Source organism: Hydractinia symbiolongicarpus, chromosome 4 (genome assembly GCF_029227915.1).
Source record: "Hydractinia symbiolongicarpus strain clone_291-10 chromosome 4, HSymV2.1, whole genome shotgun sequence".
Taxonomy (NCBI): Eukaryota; Metazoa; Cnidaria; class Hydrozoa; order Anthoathecata; family Hydractiniidae; genus Hydractinia; species Hydractinia symbiolongicarpus.
In genome coordinates, this window is record NC_079878.1 from 18,441,928 (window position 1) to 18,456,529 (window position 14,602).

The 14,602-nt window shown below is 33.2% G+C and overlaps 1 protein-coding gene across 1 annotated transcript in view; it reads left to right on the top strand.

Annotated features, from left to right (window-relative positions):
- Positions 1 to 14,602, top strand: part of LOC130641631 (uncharacterized) — a 59,764-nt gene that overhangs the window by 1,222 nt on the left and 43,940 nt on the right. The window contains exons 2-5 of the mRNA XM_057448512.1: positions 2,172 to 2,305; positions 2,394 to 2,459; positions 2,687 to 2,894; positions 5,530 to 5,720. Of these exons, the coding sequence (XP_057304495.1) occupies positions 2,172 to 2,305; positions 2,394 to 2,459; positions 2,687 to 2,894; positions 5,530 to 5,720 (599 nt within the window). The remainder of the gene's footprint in view (positions 1 to 2,171; positions 2,306 to 2,393; positions 2,460 to 2,686; positions 2,895 to 5,529; positions 5,721 to 14,602) is intronic.

A 14,602-nucleotide genomic window follows, 5' to 3' on the forward strand; every position in this document is an offset into this window, starting at 1 on the left:
GATATACAGCAGGTTATACTTATAGGCTGTTTCGAAATTTATATACAGCAAGTTATTATTTTCCCATTTAAAATAATAAAGTACAAAAAAGTAAGTGTTCTTTTAATGTTTCTTGAGCTGTCTTAAAAGAAAATTAAAATTTAAGTGCAAAATTGCGACATTAAATTATATATTTATATGCATAACGGAGGAGAGTGTTACGGCATGCGTATTTTACGTTGCTTTAATTATTTTTCTAATATCATTGAAAAAGATTTAATGATATTAATTATTTTTCCTAATGATATCGACTAAGAAATTTAAGATTTTAGCAAGCAGCATAATTTTAAACATATATTAATCATAACGTAGGAGGGTGTTTTGACATTCATAATTTTTTTTTTCAGGAGATGGGATAAGAAAATGTTTGTTTGTTGATATTTTTATTATTTTTTTTATCATGAAAGTTAGGGTCGGCGGGCCCGTAGAACAACTAAATAAGTTAGAGTCTAAACAAGAAAAAAGCTTACGACAACGAAAATATTTTTGATTTTAAAACAAACAAAAAACAATTATTCATATTTAATTGCGTTATTCTCTCATGACATTAATTACGTGATTTTTATAATGTTTAAAAGTGTATCATGACATTATTCTGTCATGACATTAATTACGTGATTTTTATAATATTTAAAAATGTATCATGACGGTCGTGATATGGATCACGAAAGTCACGATACATCGTGAAAGTCGACCCCACGATGGATCGCGACTTTCATGATGCTAAAAAATTTTACTATTGCGACAGCATCGTGAATCGTGCGCGATGCGCATGATACACGATCCACAATGTTAGGTGTCCTGGTTCTAGTACTGTACAATGATGTCTTTACTACATATGATCCTTTTAATGGTAAACTTTTTCCTTATGTCAAAACCAAAATAATATTTTAAAATAATTTTCCTTAAGGGGAACTCAGAGGTATAAAATGATGTTGGACTTATATTTATAGAGTTTAAAAAGTTGGCTACCAAGTCTTTTTAATTTTTTTTAAAAGCTCTTTTCGTTCTCAAGATATTCACTTTTAAAAAATTTCAGATTTAATCTAAACTTCTTTAAATTTCATTCCACATTAACGATTAAGCATAAAATTGTTGTGTTAATTAGAAAAATCAGGCAGCAACTTGATAAACTTCAAGACCTTAGTTCTATCAAACTTTGTTTCAGTTCGCCTATCAGGACAGAATTACTTTTACAAATTCCTTAATCAGTAATTTTACATCCCTAAAGTGTGATATAAAAAAACAAAAACAAAACACAATTTACAATACTTTGCATACAGTAAGAAACAATTGCTATAGGTAATCAAATTAGTCATTTGAATTGTTTTTTTAAAGCAATTTAAATGGTTTAAAAAACAATTCAAATGAATTTACCTGTTACTAATTTGGTTACATACCTATAGCAATTTGAAATTAAAAACCAACAAGATTATTTTAAAATAATGGAAACTTTTTTGCAGAATTTTGAACAAATAAGGTCACTTTATATTCAAACAAACTTTTAACATGTGGAATAAGATTTGCACAAAACATGTTGTATAGACTTTTGCAAAAACAAAATTCAAAGTTTAAATATTGGTAAATTGCTTTAAGCTGCTTTGTATAAAAACAGCTTTTTAAAAACAAAAAACAAAAAACACTTTAAGCTATGAATTATTTTCCTTTTTACATAAAGTAGCAAAATTATTTAGGATTAAAATTCACCTAATGTTGCAAGGTTTTGTTCCTCATTAAAGTCATACTCTAGCAATCGCTCATCAGAACAAAACATAATTGTCAAAAACTGATTAGTTGATTGAGAAATTCCAAACCTTTGACTGTTTACAAAATGTCTGTGAACCCCCAACTGTCTAAAGCAAAGCAGTAATAATAAAAGTAAACATATTACCATTATCTATTATATACTTGTGAAACTAATTTTAACGATATAACCAGTATAATGGTATTACCCATGACACAGGTTTTAATATTTTCTTGAAACCTGCACATTTCTTTTAACTGTAAGACTTTCTTGTGGTAGTTTTACATTTATCGCTTTTTATGTTTTACATTCCTACTATTTAGTAGTTTTTTGACTATAATGTGAAGTACCAAGACCTAAATTATTTTCCTTTTGTATTTATGTTCAGTGATGCAAGGCAGAGATGGTGTAGTAACAAAGCACCCACTAAAACGATTTGAACCAACATTGCGTACATCACTTCAAGTTGTTATTCCAATGAATTTGGAAAGGTTGAAAAGGCATAGAATTAACATAAAAAAGGTAAAGTTTAGTCTTAACTTTGTAGGACATGTGTGCAAGAGGTAAATGGTTCAGTTTTGTTTAAACTTTCAGTGGTTTGTTTTTATAGTTTGCATATTCAAAGAATTGGACAGATTTAAACATGGAACAAATAAATGCATCTAGAACAGCACAGGTATTTCTTATAAGTTTACTTTAGCAAGCCCTTATTTATCCTTTCGTTTTGAAACTTTTGAATAATAAAGGCTTTAAATTTTACCTTCGGAAAAATGAATTTATCTTTCACTTTATTTTGACAAGTTAAATTTTTGTAAGTTTCTGTTATGACTTATTTAAAATCAAATATACAAGGCCTTAATTGTCAAAATTTCTATTGTCTGTTATTTGTACTTTCCTGTGTAGCAATTACAGGCCACAATTCGTGACCTTGGAAAAATAAAATATCAAATAAATGAGGATGACATAAACCAATTTGAAAAGCTAATTAGTCCAATGAAGCATGAAGCATTGGCAGCTTTTCATGAGTTCAGTTTGCTGCAAATCCTTATAACCTCAGAAGTGCAAAAGTCAATCAGTTTGAGTAATAATGGTGATAACACAAAAGTTGAAGGTAGGGTGTTAGTTTTGATAAAGCACGAAAATTGTTTAGGTATCGTTCTACAGTTAACACTGGATTTTGTGCTTATTATGTTATACATGTTCGTTTTGTGTTCAATATGTATGTTCCCCTAATGTTTCGTTGTTCTTTTATGGAGTATTGACTTGTGTGTTATGGTTGTGTCTCAAGTGTGCTATTTTCATTGATAGAATGTATATATGTAGTTTTTTCACATTTTTTTTTTATTTGTTCCCACTCAAAAAGTCAAGGTAGAAAGTTTGAATCAAATTTCAAAAATAAAGTTCTTTTTTATCAAGTTTCACACAATTTATGGCAATTCAAGAAGTTTGAAAAAGATTTAAATAACTCAACAATGTTCAATCCTTTAAAGCCCTGTAAAGAATAAATTGGTATACATTTGTTAATTATAGTTATTGTTTATTTTCAAATTTAGAGGTTTTCTTAGTATTTTCATATTTTCTGTGTATTTATTTTAGTTTGAACCTTGTTTGATGAAGTTACAAACATTTCTGTCAGGATTTTTTGCCATCCCAAGAAAACTAACAATTGTGAACAGATTAACACCAATAAGATAGTTTCTTTCGTTTATATTGAATGCTTATTAGCTACCTAGTGTAAATGGAATATTAAAATGTGCTCATACTGTACTCATATTGTAATTCTTTTTTTGTTTGTGTCTGAAAGAAATTTCCGATGAATATGTTGGAGGTCCAATCTTTTATGTCGGTAGTAAGGGTTCGTCTCCGAGATCGTTTCAAAAAAAAAAATCATTTCAAATCGTTTCACTTTTTAATTAGCATAGCATGTGATACGAATTTGAAATGATTTTAAAGTAATGTTTAATTTTTTGAAATCGTTTCAGATCGCGTTTCACTATTTTGTAAATCGTTTCGTTAAAAAATAAAATCGTTTCATAATCGTTTCAAGATTGTTTTATTATATTTACTTGAAATCGTTTCACATACCATAATTTGTTGCAAAATCGTATCATTATGATCGTTTCAGTATATTTATTTTAGATCGTTTCAAAATCGTTTCAAGGTGTTTCTTTTACATTCTTTTAACATAAAAGAATAAAAGAAATTATTAATCTAATAAAGGTCTCTCAATAAAATACGCGCTGTCACATGGGTAAATTTCCACATCGTAAAAAATCGCGTATATAAAAAACATTATTTATAAAGATTTGCTTTTGGAAATTTTTAAAATGCGATCTAAAAAAGCATTTCTATCGCCGCTTTTCGTTCTTAAACTTTTAAAATTCAATCTCAAGAAGCTTTTGTATCGCCTCATTTTGTTCTTAAATTTTTAAAATGCAATCTAAAAAAGCATTTCTATCGCCGTTCTTCATTCTTAAGTTTTTAAAATGCGATCTAACGAAGCATTTCTATCGCCGTTCTTCGTTCTTAAATTTTTAAAATGCGATCTAAAAAAGCATTTCTATCGCCGCATTTCGTTCCTAAATTTTTAATATCCGATCTAAAAAAGCATTTTTATTGCCGCTTTTTGTTCTTAAACTTTTAAAATGCGATCTCAAAAAGCTTTTTTATCATCGCATTTCGTTCTTAAATTTTTAAAATGTGATCTAAAAAAGCATTTCTATCGCCGCATTTCGTTCTTAAATTTTCAAAATGCGATCTAAAAAAGCATTTCTATCGCCGCTTTTCGTTCTTAAACTTTTAAAATGCAATCTCACAAAGCTTTTCTATCACCGTATTTCGTTCTTAAATTATTAAAATGCGATCTAAAAAAGCTTTTCTATTGCCGTTCTTCGTTCTTAAATTTTTTTTAATCGCAATATTTTCCATTTTAAAGGAAATTGTTAGTTTTAAGAAAAACTGTTTATTTTTAGTTTTGAAAAACTGTTTTACGATATTTACTATAAAAGATGTTGCTGATGATGTCGATGTGGTGTTGAATAAAAGAAAGAGAAGCAATAATTTTACATTTATATATAAGTTTAATTGGTTTTTAATTAGTACAACATTTTTCAAATTTTTTTTCAATAATTTCAAAGACTTTTACATCGTATCACAAATATTTTGACAATCGTATCAAATCGTTTCAGAATTTTTTCTAATCGTTTCAAAATAGTTTCAAAATCGTTTCACAATCGTTTCATTTTTACGTAGTTGATACAACATCGTTTCGCAAATAAAATATGAAACATTTAATTCGTTTCATGATACGATTATGAAACAATGTAAAAAAAATATTGAAACGATTTCCATAAGATTTCGTGTCAAAACTGAAACGATCTTGGAGGCGATCCCTAATTGAAAAATGTCACAAGTACTTCATGTTTATTTTATGAAAGAAATTACATTTCAAAGGCTGCTCTTTAAAAAATAAGACACATGTTGGAGAACATTTAAGAGGCTTTCAAAAGTTTAATCAAGTTCAAAATAATTAATTTTGACCAGAATCAACCCATATAAGCCATACCAGTATCATCAGCATTGTTGATTTGTGTGTGATAGAGAAATGGTAGTAGCTATCTTTTAGCAGTTGGATACATTTATTAGATCAAGTTGAAGTTTTAAAAGTCATAATTTGACCCATGGCTTTCAATATGTCGTTTACACTAATTTTCGTCATAATTGTATAAATTGTTGCTCTTTTTTAGAAAATATTACCACTGCTCAGCTGATCCACCGTCCATTTGCAACATCAGAAAAGGATCTTGATGAATTTGCTGAGTTATCAATATTTTTTCATGATAAACCAGCCAGCAGTCAAATACAACTTGGTGATCACATGGAGGATGATGTGAAAGTGGAACTTGCGGTGTGTCATTCTTGGGACCAATTACGTGATGTAAGTCTTCTGAGACAACCTTTTTTATTGATGGGGGGGGGGGGGGGGGGGCTCAACTTCTTCTCATAACTTTTTATGGAATAATATTTACGCCTTTAATTTTCCATTAAGCTGATCCGTAGATACTAAAGTAGGAACCAGCAGTAACCAACAGTAACCAGCAGTATTTCGAAGTAACCAACAGAGAACCACCAGTATTATGAAGTAACTACCAGAGAACCAGCTGTTTTTTAAGTAACTACAAGAGAACCAGCAGTTATTATTAATTTACTCCAGATAAGGCAGCCACGCCGGCGCAAAGGTGTTGTGATTTTTATGCACAACACTTCATGACCTTAAAACTACCAAATATGATAAATAAAAGGGCACCTAGCTCCCAGGGCTTTTTTCTGATACTTTATGCTCTTGCCAACTAGCTGCTTTTAAGTTGTTTTCACGAGGTCTAATAAATGCATTCCGCGAAGATTAATTTTCCAAATATAAATAAAATTTGCGGAATATGCAATAATTAACCAACTTAAGTTAATTATTTATTTTTTTCGCCTAAAGTCAGTAATGGAAACAAGAAGAACTGAACGAAAATAGTTTTTTGAGGATTAAAGTTCTTTCCTTAAAATCAAATGCAACACGTTTCAAGGAAAAAACGTTTATATCGAAAGTATAATTTTTTTACTTAAACAGAAACTATGTAAGAAAAACAAACGTATATTTTCTGCTGGATGCCACAATGTTTCTCCACAACAATAATTTATTCGAACTTTACTTTGTCTACCAAAAGAAAAAAATATCTCGTTCTTGACCCTCCTCCGTATAGCATTATATTTGGTTTACAATACACAAATTGCAAAATGAGAATCCTTCGGTCAAATACTTACTCTGATTAAGTGGATAATTATTCTTAGGAACCGTGGAAGGAAGTGTCTAATCGCTGCGAAAAATAAACTAAAATTTGATATGGATTCCTGAACAGTGGATACAATGGTAGTAGAGGTATCTCTCATGCTTGATGACTTCATACAATGCAGTTTAGTAATTCATTCAATTCATTCGAACCTTAACTCCTACCACAAGAAAACAATGTCTCGTTTGGGACTCTCCTCTGTATAGTGTTTTCCATTATATTTGGTTTACAATTCAGCCATTAGTTCGTTATTTAAAATATTAATTTTGTTTTTGTTAATTCTCCTGTGTGGTTTTAAAAGCCTTCTGTCTCAACTGTTGCATAAAGCTCGAGTCACACCAGATATAAACATTTCAGAAAATGGGTCATGAACTGTTATGTACATTATAAGATGTTTCACATTCGAAGTGGTAGTTGCGTTTATTTCGTTTTATCTATGTAACTGGTGGTTCTCTTGTGGTCACTTAAAAAAACTGCTGGTTCTCCGTTGGTTACTACAAAATATTGGTGGTTCTCTGGTGGTTACTTCAAAATACTGCTGGTTCCTGCTGGTTATTGCTCGTTCCTACTTTTAGTAAAAGTGAAGCTGATCCCCCTTTCTGCTGATGCAAGTCTGCTCTAATGTCAAGTCATTTTTTTATCTAGAGAATGACTGGGTTCTTTGCAGTAAAAAATTTCCATTTGAAATTCAGTGTAAACCTCAGGATGAGAGTTCTTTAGTTTAAGAAGGTTATCATGTCAACATACAATCCACTGAGTGTAATTTGTATGGTTCAGGTACTCTCAACTTCGCGGGGGACTTCAGCTCGAACATCCAACCTAGGTTTGATATAACACAACCTGTGTGTTTGGTACCATCAAGACAAAAAAACACTGATCGAGCAAAACTTATCTTGTCTCGGTTTCCTTGTTGTCTCTGAAGATTTGACTGCCATAAAAAATGTTAATCGAGATTCTTTTGTTAATTTTGTTAATTTGAAGCTTTGTAATATTGTCTTGTTTAATGTGCTTAAATGTTGCTGCAACTCACGTGAATTTATCTTCAAGAAAAGATTTGTTTTTGTTTGTCCATGTTGTTGCCAAACTTGTTAACAGTAAGTAAGTAGAAGGATTACTTATATCTTATATGAAATTAAACTCAGAACTGTTTATGGCGTTGATCCAAAGGCCGCAATTTATAAATGCATCACAATTTAAAGTCAATCAAGAACAGAACATTCCGTGTATGGCCATGACTAAAACTAACTACTTACATTTTGTTGGTCTTCCTTTTACGATGGTCTGGCTTGTCATAGTACCTTTACTGATGTAGCTAGGAAGCTAAATACTTATTTTTGAATTCTTGCATTTTATTAGGTAATAGTCGTAAAACTACTCTTACTTGTACTACAGCTATCAAGCTAGAACTGCACAAAATAGTGCTTTTATTAGAGTCCTTTTTTTCAGAAGTCGCCAGCAACAAAAAACTTTTATCCTGCCCTGTGTAATTTTATCAACGAGGGTGCTGATAAGCCACATACACTGTAAAAAGTACAGGCATTTTGGGTGAGTAAAATAACTTCTAAGGGAACCTTTGTGAGGCTACTATCAGGTATATATATAAAAAGATATTTGTTGAATCATGAAAAAATATTGTTGTTCATTGCACGGAACAGTCAACTTGAACTGATAAATTAACCAATAACATAACATAGTTAGCCCTTGCAGTATAACTAGATGCTACCCACAGTAGGTTACAGGTTTCTTTGTTTTCTTCAATTTTTCATGTTTTTTCTTGAAATTATAATATGATGTTGTTGATTTATCAAATATGACAAATTTATTAATTGAGTGTTTACCCTTTTTTGTATCAACTTGTTGAATTCAATTCAAAAACAATGACCAATCAATTTCCTCGATAATAAACAATCAAATTTGTATAATTCAATAAATCGATTTCGACAAAATAAGTCCTGTATTGTCCACAGGTTTGAATCAGAGAAGTCTTTCTCGGTCTGCCTCTGGGCTTTGCCCCAGGAACTATCAAGTCTCTACACTTTCTTACCCAATTATCCTCCTCCATTCTTTCCAAGTGCCCCAGCCAATTCAATCTTATCTGGATAACATCTTTAATTCTACGGAGACTTAGCCTGCTTCTTAGCTCATCTGAACTCTTTCTGTCTCTCAGACTGGCGTTACACATCCACCTAACCATTCTCATATTATTCCTTTCTAAACGGTCAAGATCTTCCTGCTTTACTGCCCATGTCTCACTACCGTACAACATAACACTTCTTACACAGGCCTTATACAACCTACCTTTTACCTCAATTGACAGGACTCTGCTAGTCAACAAAGGAAGTAACTCTCTGAACGTTTTCCAAGCAGAAACTATTCTGCAAGTAACACTTCTTCCAACACCCCCTTCACTGCCCAACATATCACCTAAGTAACAGAAGTTCTCAACTATCTCTAACGAGCCACTGTTGTACATCATTAAAGCTGGAAATACTTCATTCTCTATAATCTCACCTTTGCAACGCTTGCATACAAACTGAATGTCAGCTCTTAACCTTCCACTGATACTACTGCACTTCTTATGTACCCAATGCTTGCAAGTCTGACAAAAAATTGAGTTACTACCAACCCCTTTCTTGCAACTCTACAAGGCCACTTTCCAACTACAAGGTCACACTTGGCTGCAATGCTACTAATCATGACTTTAGACTTTGCTGTGTTTACCTTTAGCCCTTTCTCTTCTAGTCCTTTCTTCCACTTCTTAAACTTTTCAACTAATTCTTCCATTGACTCTGCTATGAGAACCAAATCATCTGCATACAATAACTCCCATAGACAACCTGTTCTGAACTCCATCGACAGCGCTTCTAAGACTAGAACAAACAGCAAAGGACTAAGTACAGAACCCTGATGTACACCAACATTTACACTAAATTCATCACTAAGTGAATCGTTAATCCTGACACGACTTCTAGCATTGCTGTACATAGACTGTACCATCGTAACTAGTCACTCATCCACACCTAATTTTCTCATAGCTCACCAAATAACTTTACGTGGCACTCTATCAAAAGCTTTCTCTAAATCTACAAAGGCAAAATAGAGATTCTTTCTCTTTCCTAAATACTTTTCCTGAAGCTGTCTGAGTAAAAATATTCGTAGTGCCACGCCCTGGAACAAAACCAAATTGCATCTTATCTATATCAATTCTTTCTCTAAGTAACTTATCAATCACTCTTTCAATAACTTTCATTACTTGATCAACCAACTTCAAACCTCTATAGTTACCCCTTTCTAATGCATCACCCTTGCCCTTGAAACAATTCACAATACCAACTTATTAAAAAAACATACATTAGGTACATGTAAACACCTGTAAGGGAAATTTTTTGCCAACTGTGTTATTATAAAACAAAAACTTCAGCATATCTGATTGGCATAGAAATAACAATTTTATTCTGCTTGTCAATTCCTTCTTTTCTTTCAAAAGGGTTCAAACCATGTGCATCCCTTTCTTCTATTTATGTGCCTTTGTTATTTGAAGGAAAAACCATTGTTTTAACGTGTTTCGTATACTTCAAGTATGGCTGACACAAAAGGAAACTCTTTCAACAGTTTTAAATTATAATGTAAGTGAGGTGATAGGCCGCAAAGTTATTATTAAGGATGGGACTATTACTCTTTTTTACAACAACTAAAGAAACAAATTGCTCAGGAGCGACTCTCCACAATGAGATAGAGGCAGAGGCGCAAGCGAACTGCTATGGCGCTGAGGACATAAAGATGAATACCATGAAGTCGAACACATTTAGTACATATTTGATGAAAGCAACACATGCTAGAGGATGGGGATCGTGTCAAGACATGGCAGTTCAACAAGAACCTCACCCAACCTCTCATGGGTGCTATATTGGCGAAAATCACCCCACACATAGACATGAGAGTAAAGGTTGTGTACAGTTTTAGTTGCACAATCACAAGGGGGGATCATCTGCCTACTGGAAGAGCACAGGCAGAAAGGCATTCTCAAGCATGGCGGATAAGGAAGCCTTCATAGAGCAATGTGAAATACAGTGCCTCGATCTTGAAGATGCGGAATTTTGAAGCGAAGTTTTCTTACCTGCAGTGAGAACCATAGAGACCGCATGTTCATACGATGGGAAAACGTCTTCAGCCATGTGCAGATAAAAAACATAGGTGCAAGGGAGCCACTGTTGGGTTGTGGTTCATTGCCAGACTGGCTAAGAAGACTGGCAATGGATGAACAGACAACCTATGCTTTTGAAGACGTTTGGCAGTTGAAAATAGGGCTGACGTAGAACGTTGAACAAAACGCCTTTCAAGGAAGCCCTCAAACCAGCATGCAAACACTCTCAGAACCCAAAACTAAAACGTAAGAATGTACACCCTACTAAGCTGGTAGATATGAAAGACATCGCCAAACACTTTACCATCAACAGAGTCTGAGCTGAAGAACTCAAAGAAAGCTTCTTGGAGGCTTGATCATGGACAGAATCAACATAAGAAAGGGATAGATGACATCACCCTATGTATGTTGGATGGACTCTACTTTTAGTACCTCAAAAAGATTGAGATTTTGACGAAGAATTTGGAGTGTAGAGTGTTAAGTTCAGCACCAGAAGACAAGGGGAACGGCTACAAAACGACAATCATCTGTAAAGGTGAGAAAGTGAAGCGAATGAAGATCAAGTCAGAGAAGGTCTTTTATTTGGAGAATTTATGCTGCCTTGCAATAGATAAAGTATATGTCAATGGAAACAGGAAGACATATACACCACTCTGTGGGAAAGGTAGAGAATGTGTGATACGGGAAAGAAAAGAGGAGCTCAAAGTAGACGGGTATGAACAACAGACCAATGCTGTCTACGAGTATCATGGCTGCAAATGACATGGGTGCTCATGTCAGACAGAACCCAATACATACTGCTACAAGAAGACTAAGAAAGGGAAAGCTTTATGAAAGCCTAGGGTATGACCATTTTTATATAAGTCACAATTTTTGCGAAGCAAAAAAGCATGCCAAAGCAGCTGGGGGCTTTTTTTTGGGGGGGGGGGGGGCAGGGGGGAGGGTGGGGGCGATGTAAGCCCCCCTAAATGGAGTGCTTGGATAACTTTTGGAGAAATAAAAGTGTCACTACGTTTCTCAGTCCAAAAACTAAGCTTTGACTGAACTGAAATTTTTTTGATAGGCACACAAGGCTTTTTTCTTTTTTTGTGAGGTTTCTTTCGCTTTGTACCATTAGGCACAAAAATTATAGGAACAAAATGATTAGATTTAAAGATGATACTTGAGTCAACATTAAAACTTTGTAAACAAAATAAAAATGTAAATGTCCTAAAAAAAGGAGTGGAATTTATTGGACTGATTATACAATTAAATAAAATTTTATCCTTTAAAGTCACCACAACCTGGAAAATATGTATTAATGTTAGCCAATGACACTGACGACAAAGCAAATATGCAAAGTAAGCTACACCACTTCTGATTTTTACAGTTACTTAACAGAGCACGAAGAAGCTGCAGCATCAAGAGCTTCGAAAAATGTTATCATTCGAAAAATGCTATCAACAGATTTAAATATTTTACCTTTGTGTTCTTTAAATAACGACAACAAAACAGGGTGCCTACTGTAATATTCAGAACACAGAAATAACTCCAATGACATTAAAATTCTAAGATCCTCAACCAACGAATTGTCACCAACAAGTAGGATGGAACCAGAACTATACAAGAAATTTCCAGTACTTTTAAAGCTAAATAAACACATACTGATCAACAGCTTTGTCAAAGCTATAGAGCTCCCATCTTTAAACTTTTATTTTTTTGACAAATCAACGGCTAGCAAGCACTGTGGGAGAGTGACTGAAGTTTGTTTACATTTGGGTTTAATTTAATTCAGCAAATCTTATCAAAGTTTAGCTTACAAGACCTATTGTATAAATTGACCTTTTATTATGCCCATAATCACTGTGACGTGGCAGACAGCTGCTAGCTACCTTAAAAGCAATGGAACAAGCTGAATAATTAAAAGACTAAAAAATATACATGGTTACTTAGCTGGCTAGCTATGATACAAAAAGTGTGAAAATAAGTAAAAACTTAACACCCTTACCTCCAGGCTACTGCACACTTGTTAAGTCTTTTCGTAAAATCTTTGGAAGATAAACTTCAGCATTAAAATTTCTCAATATGTTGTTGTTATTGATTGAGTCCAATATATGTTCGTTCGAGAAACGAAGGAAAATTCTTAATTTTATCACCATATTTCAAATATATATCTTGTATGCTAAACAGACTAGCTCAAACATGTTCTCTGCAGCCATGTTTTAACGAGAAAAATAAAATCAAGGGCAAACATATTAACCTTATCAAGGATCTGAGAGATCTTGGCCACTGAAGGGTCTGCAAGATGACATTACTGGTATCGGTTCTTCTATGTTTACAAAATTTTATACTCGCCTAAAAGTAATAGTGCTTTTGGCTGACCTTGAAATTAGGAATGTCAGTCAAAACCCAACAACCAACCAGAACAGCCAAATCAGCCGATTTGACCAATCAAATCAACAGAAAATATACGAATTCTAGTCGCTTTTTGACTTACATTGGCAGAAACGGCCAAAGGCAGAAGACAAATACACCATCCACAACCTAGTACACAGACCACGTTAATTTGATAAAACGCCACACGCGCAGGGTCCGGAACAAGATGCAAACAGTTAGTATAATTGCTATATATTGTCGTGATTGTAATTTTGTCTCACAATAATAGTTTTTATACTCAGGGAAAAACATAGCAAAATCGATAGTCATCCTGGAAAAAAGTATACTTTTCAAAGCAAAATTCAGGGTAAAGTATGTAGTTTTACAAAAAAACCCTGGAAGCAGCATTTGTGTCTGAACCCTGTTCTAATCCAAAATCCTGAATAAATGACCAGGGTAAATTTATATGCTGTATGCTGAGCACCATGCTTTACTTATGATAAATCGGATAGACGGTAGGTTAATGTTTGAAGCTGATCCACTTCAATCTTTTGTCTGTTTAAAGGGCACGCAACAAAGTGCTTAACACTGCACAATATTTAAGAGCACTTTTCCCGCACTGTTTCAGAAGTCAATCGTTTTTGAAACTTCTATGAATGCTGGAAGGGCTACAGTGTATAGTAATTATAATTTTATGACTTTGAACACTGAGTTTGCTTGAATCCATGCCATTTTTAGCTTGAGTACATATTTCTCTTATCAGGAGCTATTGTGCCGCTCACGTCGTACATACAGTAAATTTTTGGTTTCTCCATCATGATTTTCATTATTTCGCCTGCCTTAAAATCAAAGACACCCAAAAATGCTTTAAAAAAAGCCAGAAAAAGAAAAAAGAAATTTATTTTATGCATTACTTATTATAGGATACACACATACTTTGACTTATGTTGCCTTTTAGGTACACGATCCAAAAACAAATTATTTATTGTCTTAACCCTAACCCTAACCCAACAATAATATTGTTATAGCCAGGGGCTAATTTTTAAATGTACAGACTTGATGGAAGCATATTAGATAAGACTCGTTTTCGTGTGAATGTTTACTAAATGGAGAATGAAAGTACACCGCACAAGGAAAGAAGCTCTGAAAGTTTTGAAAACAACGTTGTGCTAGTACTTTGTATTTATTAATTTTTTTACCTGAATTTCGTTAATAGTTAATAGTATGTATTCTTTATGTAAAATAACTTTCAGTTTTTAGCAGACTTTACTGTTGTTTGCTGTGTTTCGCTTTAAAATGACCAAAACGCGTCCCTACGAAACTTACACACTGCTGTTTTTAGTTCTTACCAATCACTGTGTGCATGATAAAATGAATTGCAAAAAAAGGGTGTATATAATTGCGCCTGACTTGTATTTTTATTTTATTTTTTTCATATTTTAAGTGCCACCTGTTGCCTGAATGTGCAGAGATAAAATAGAA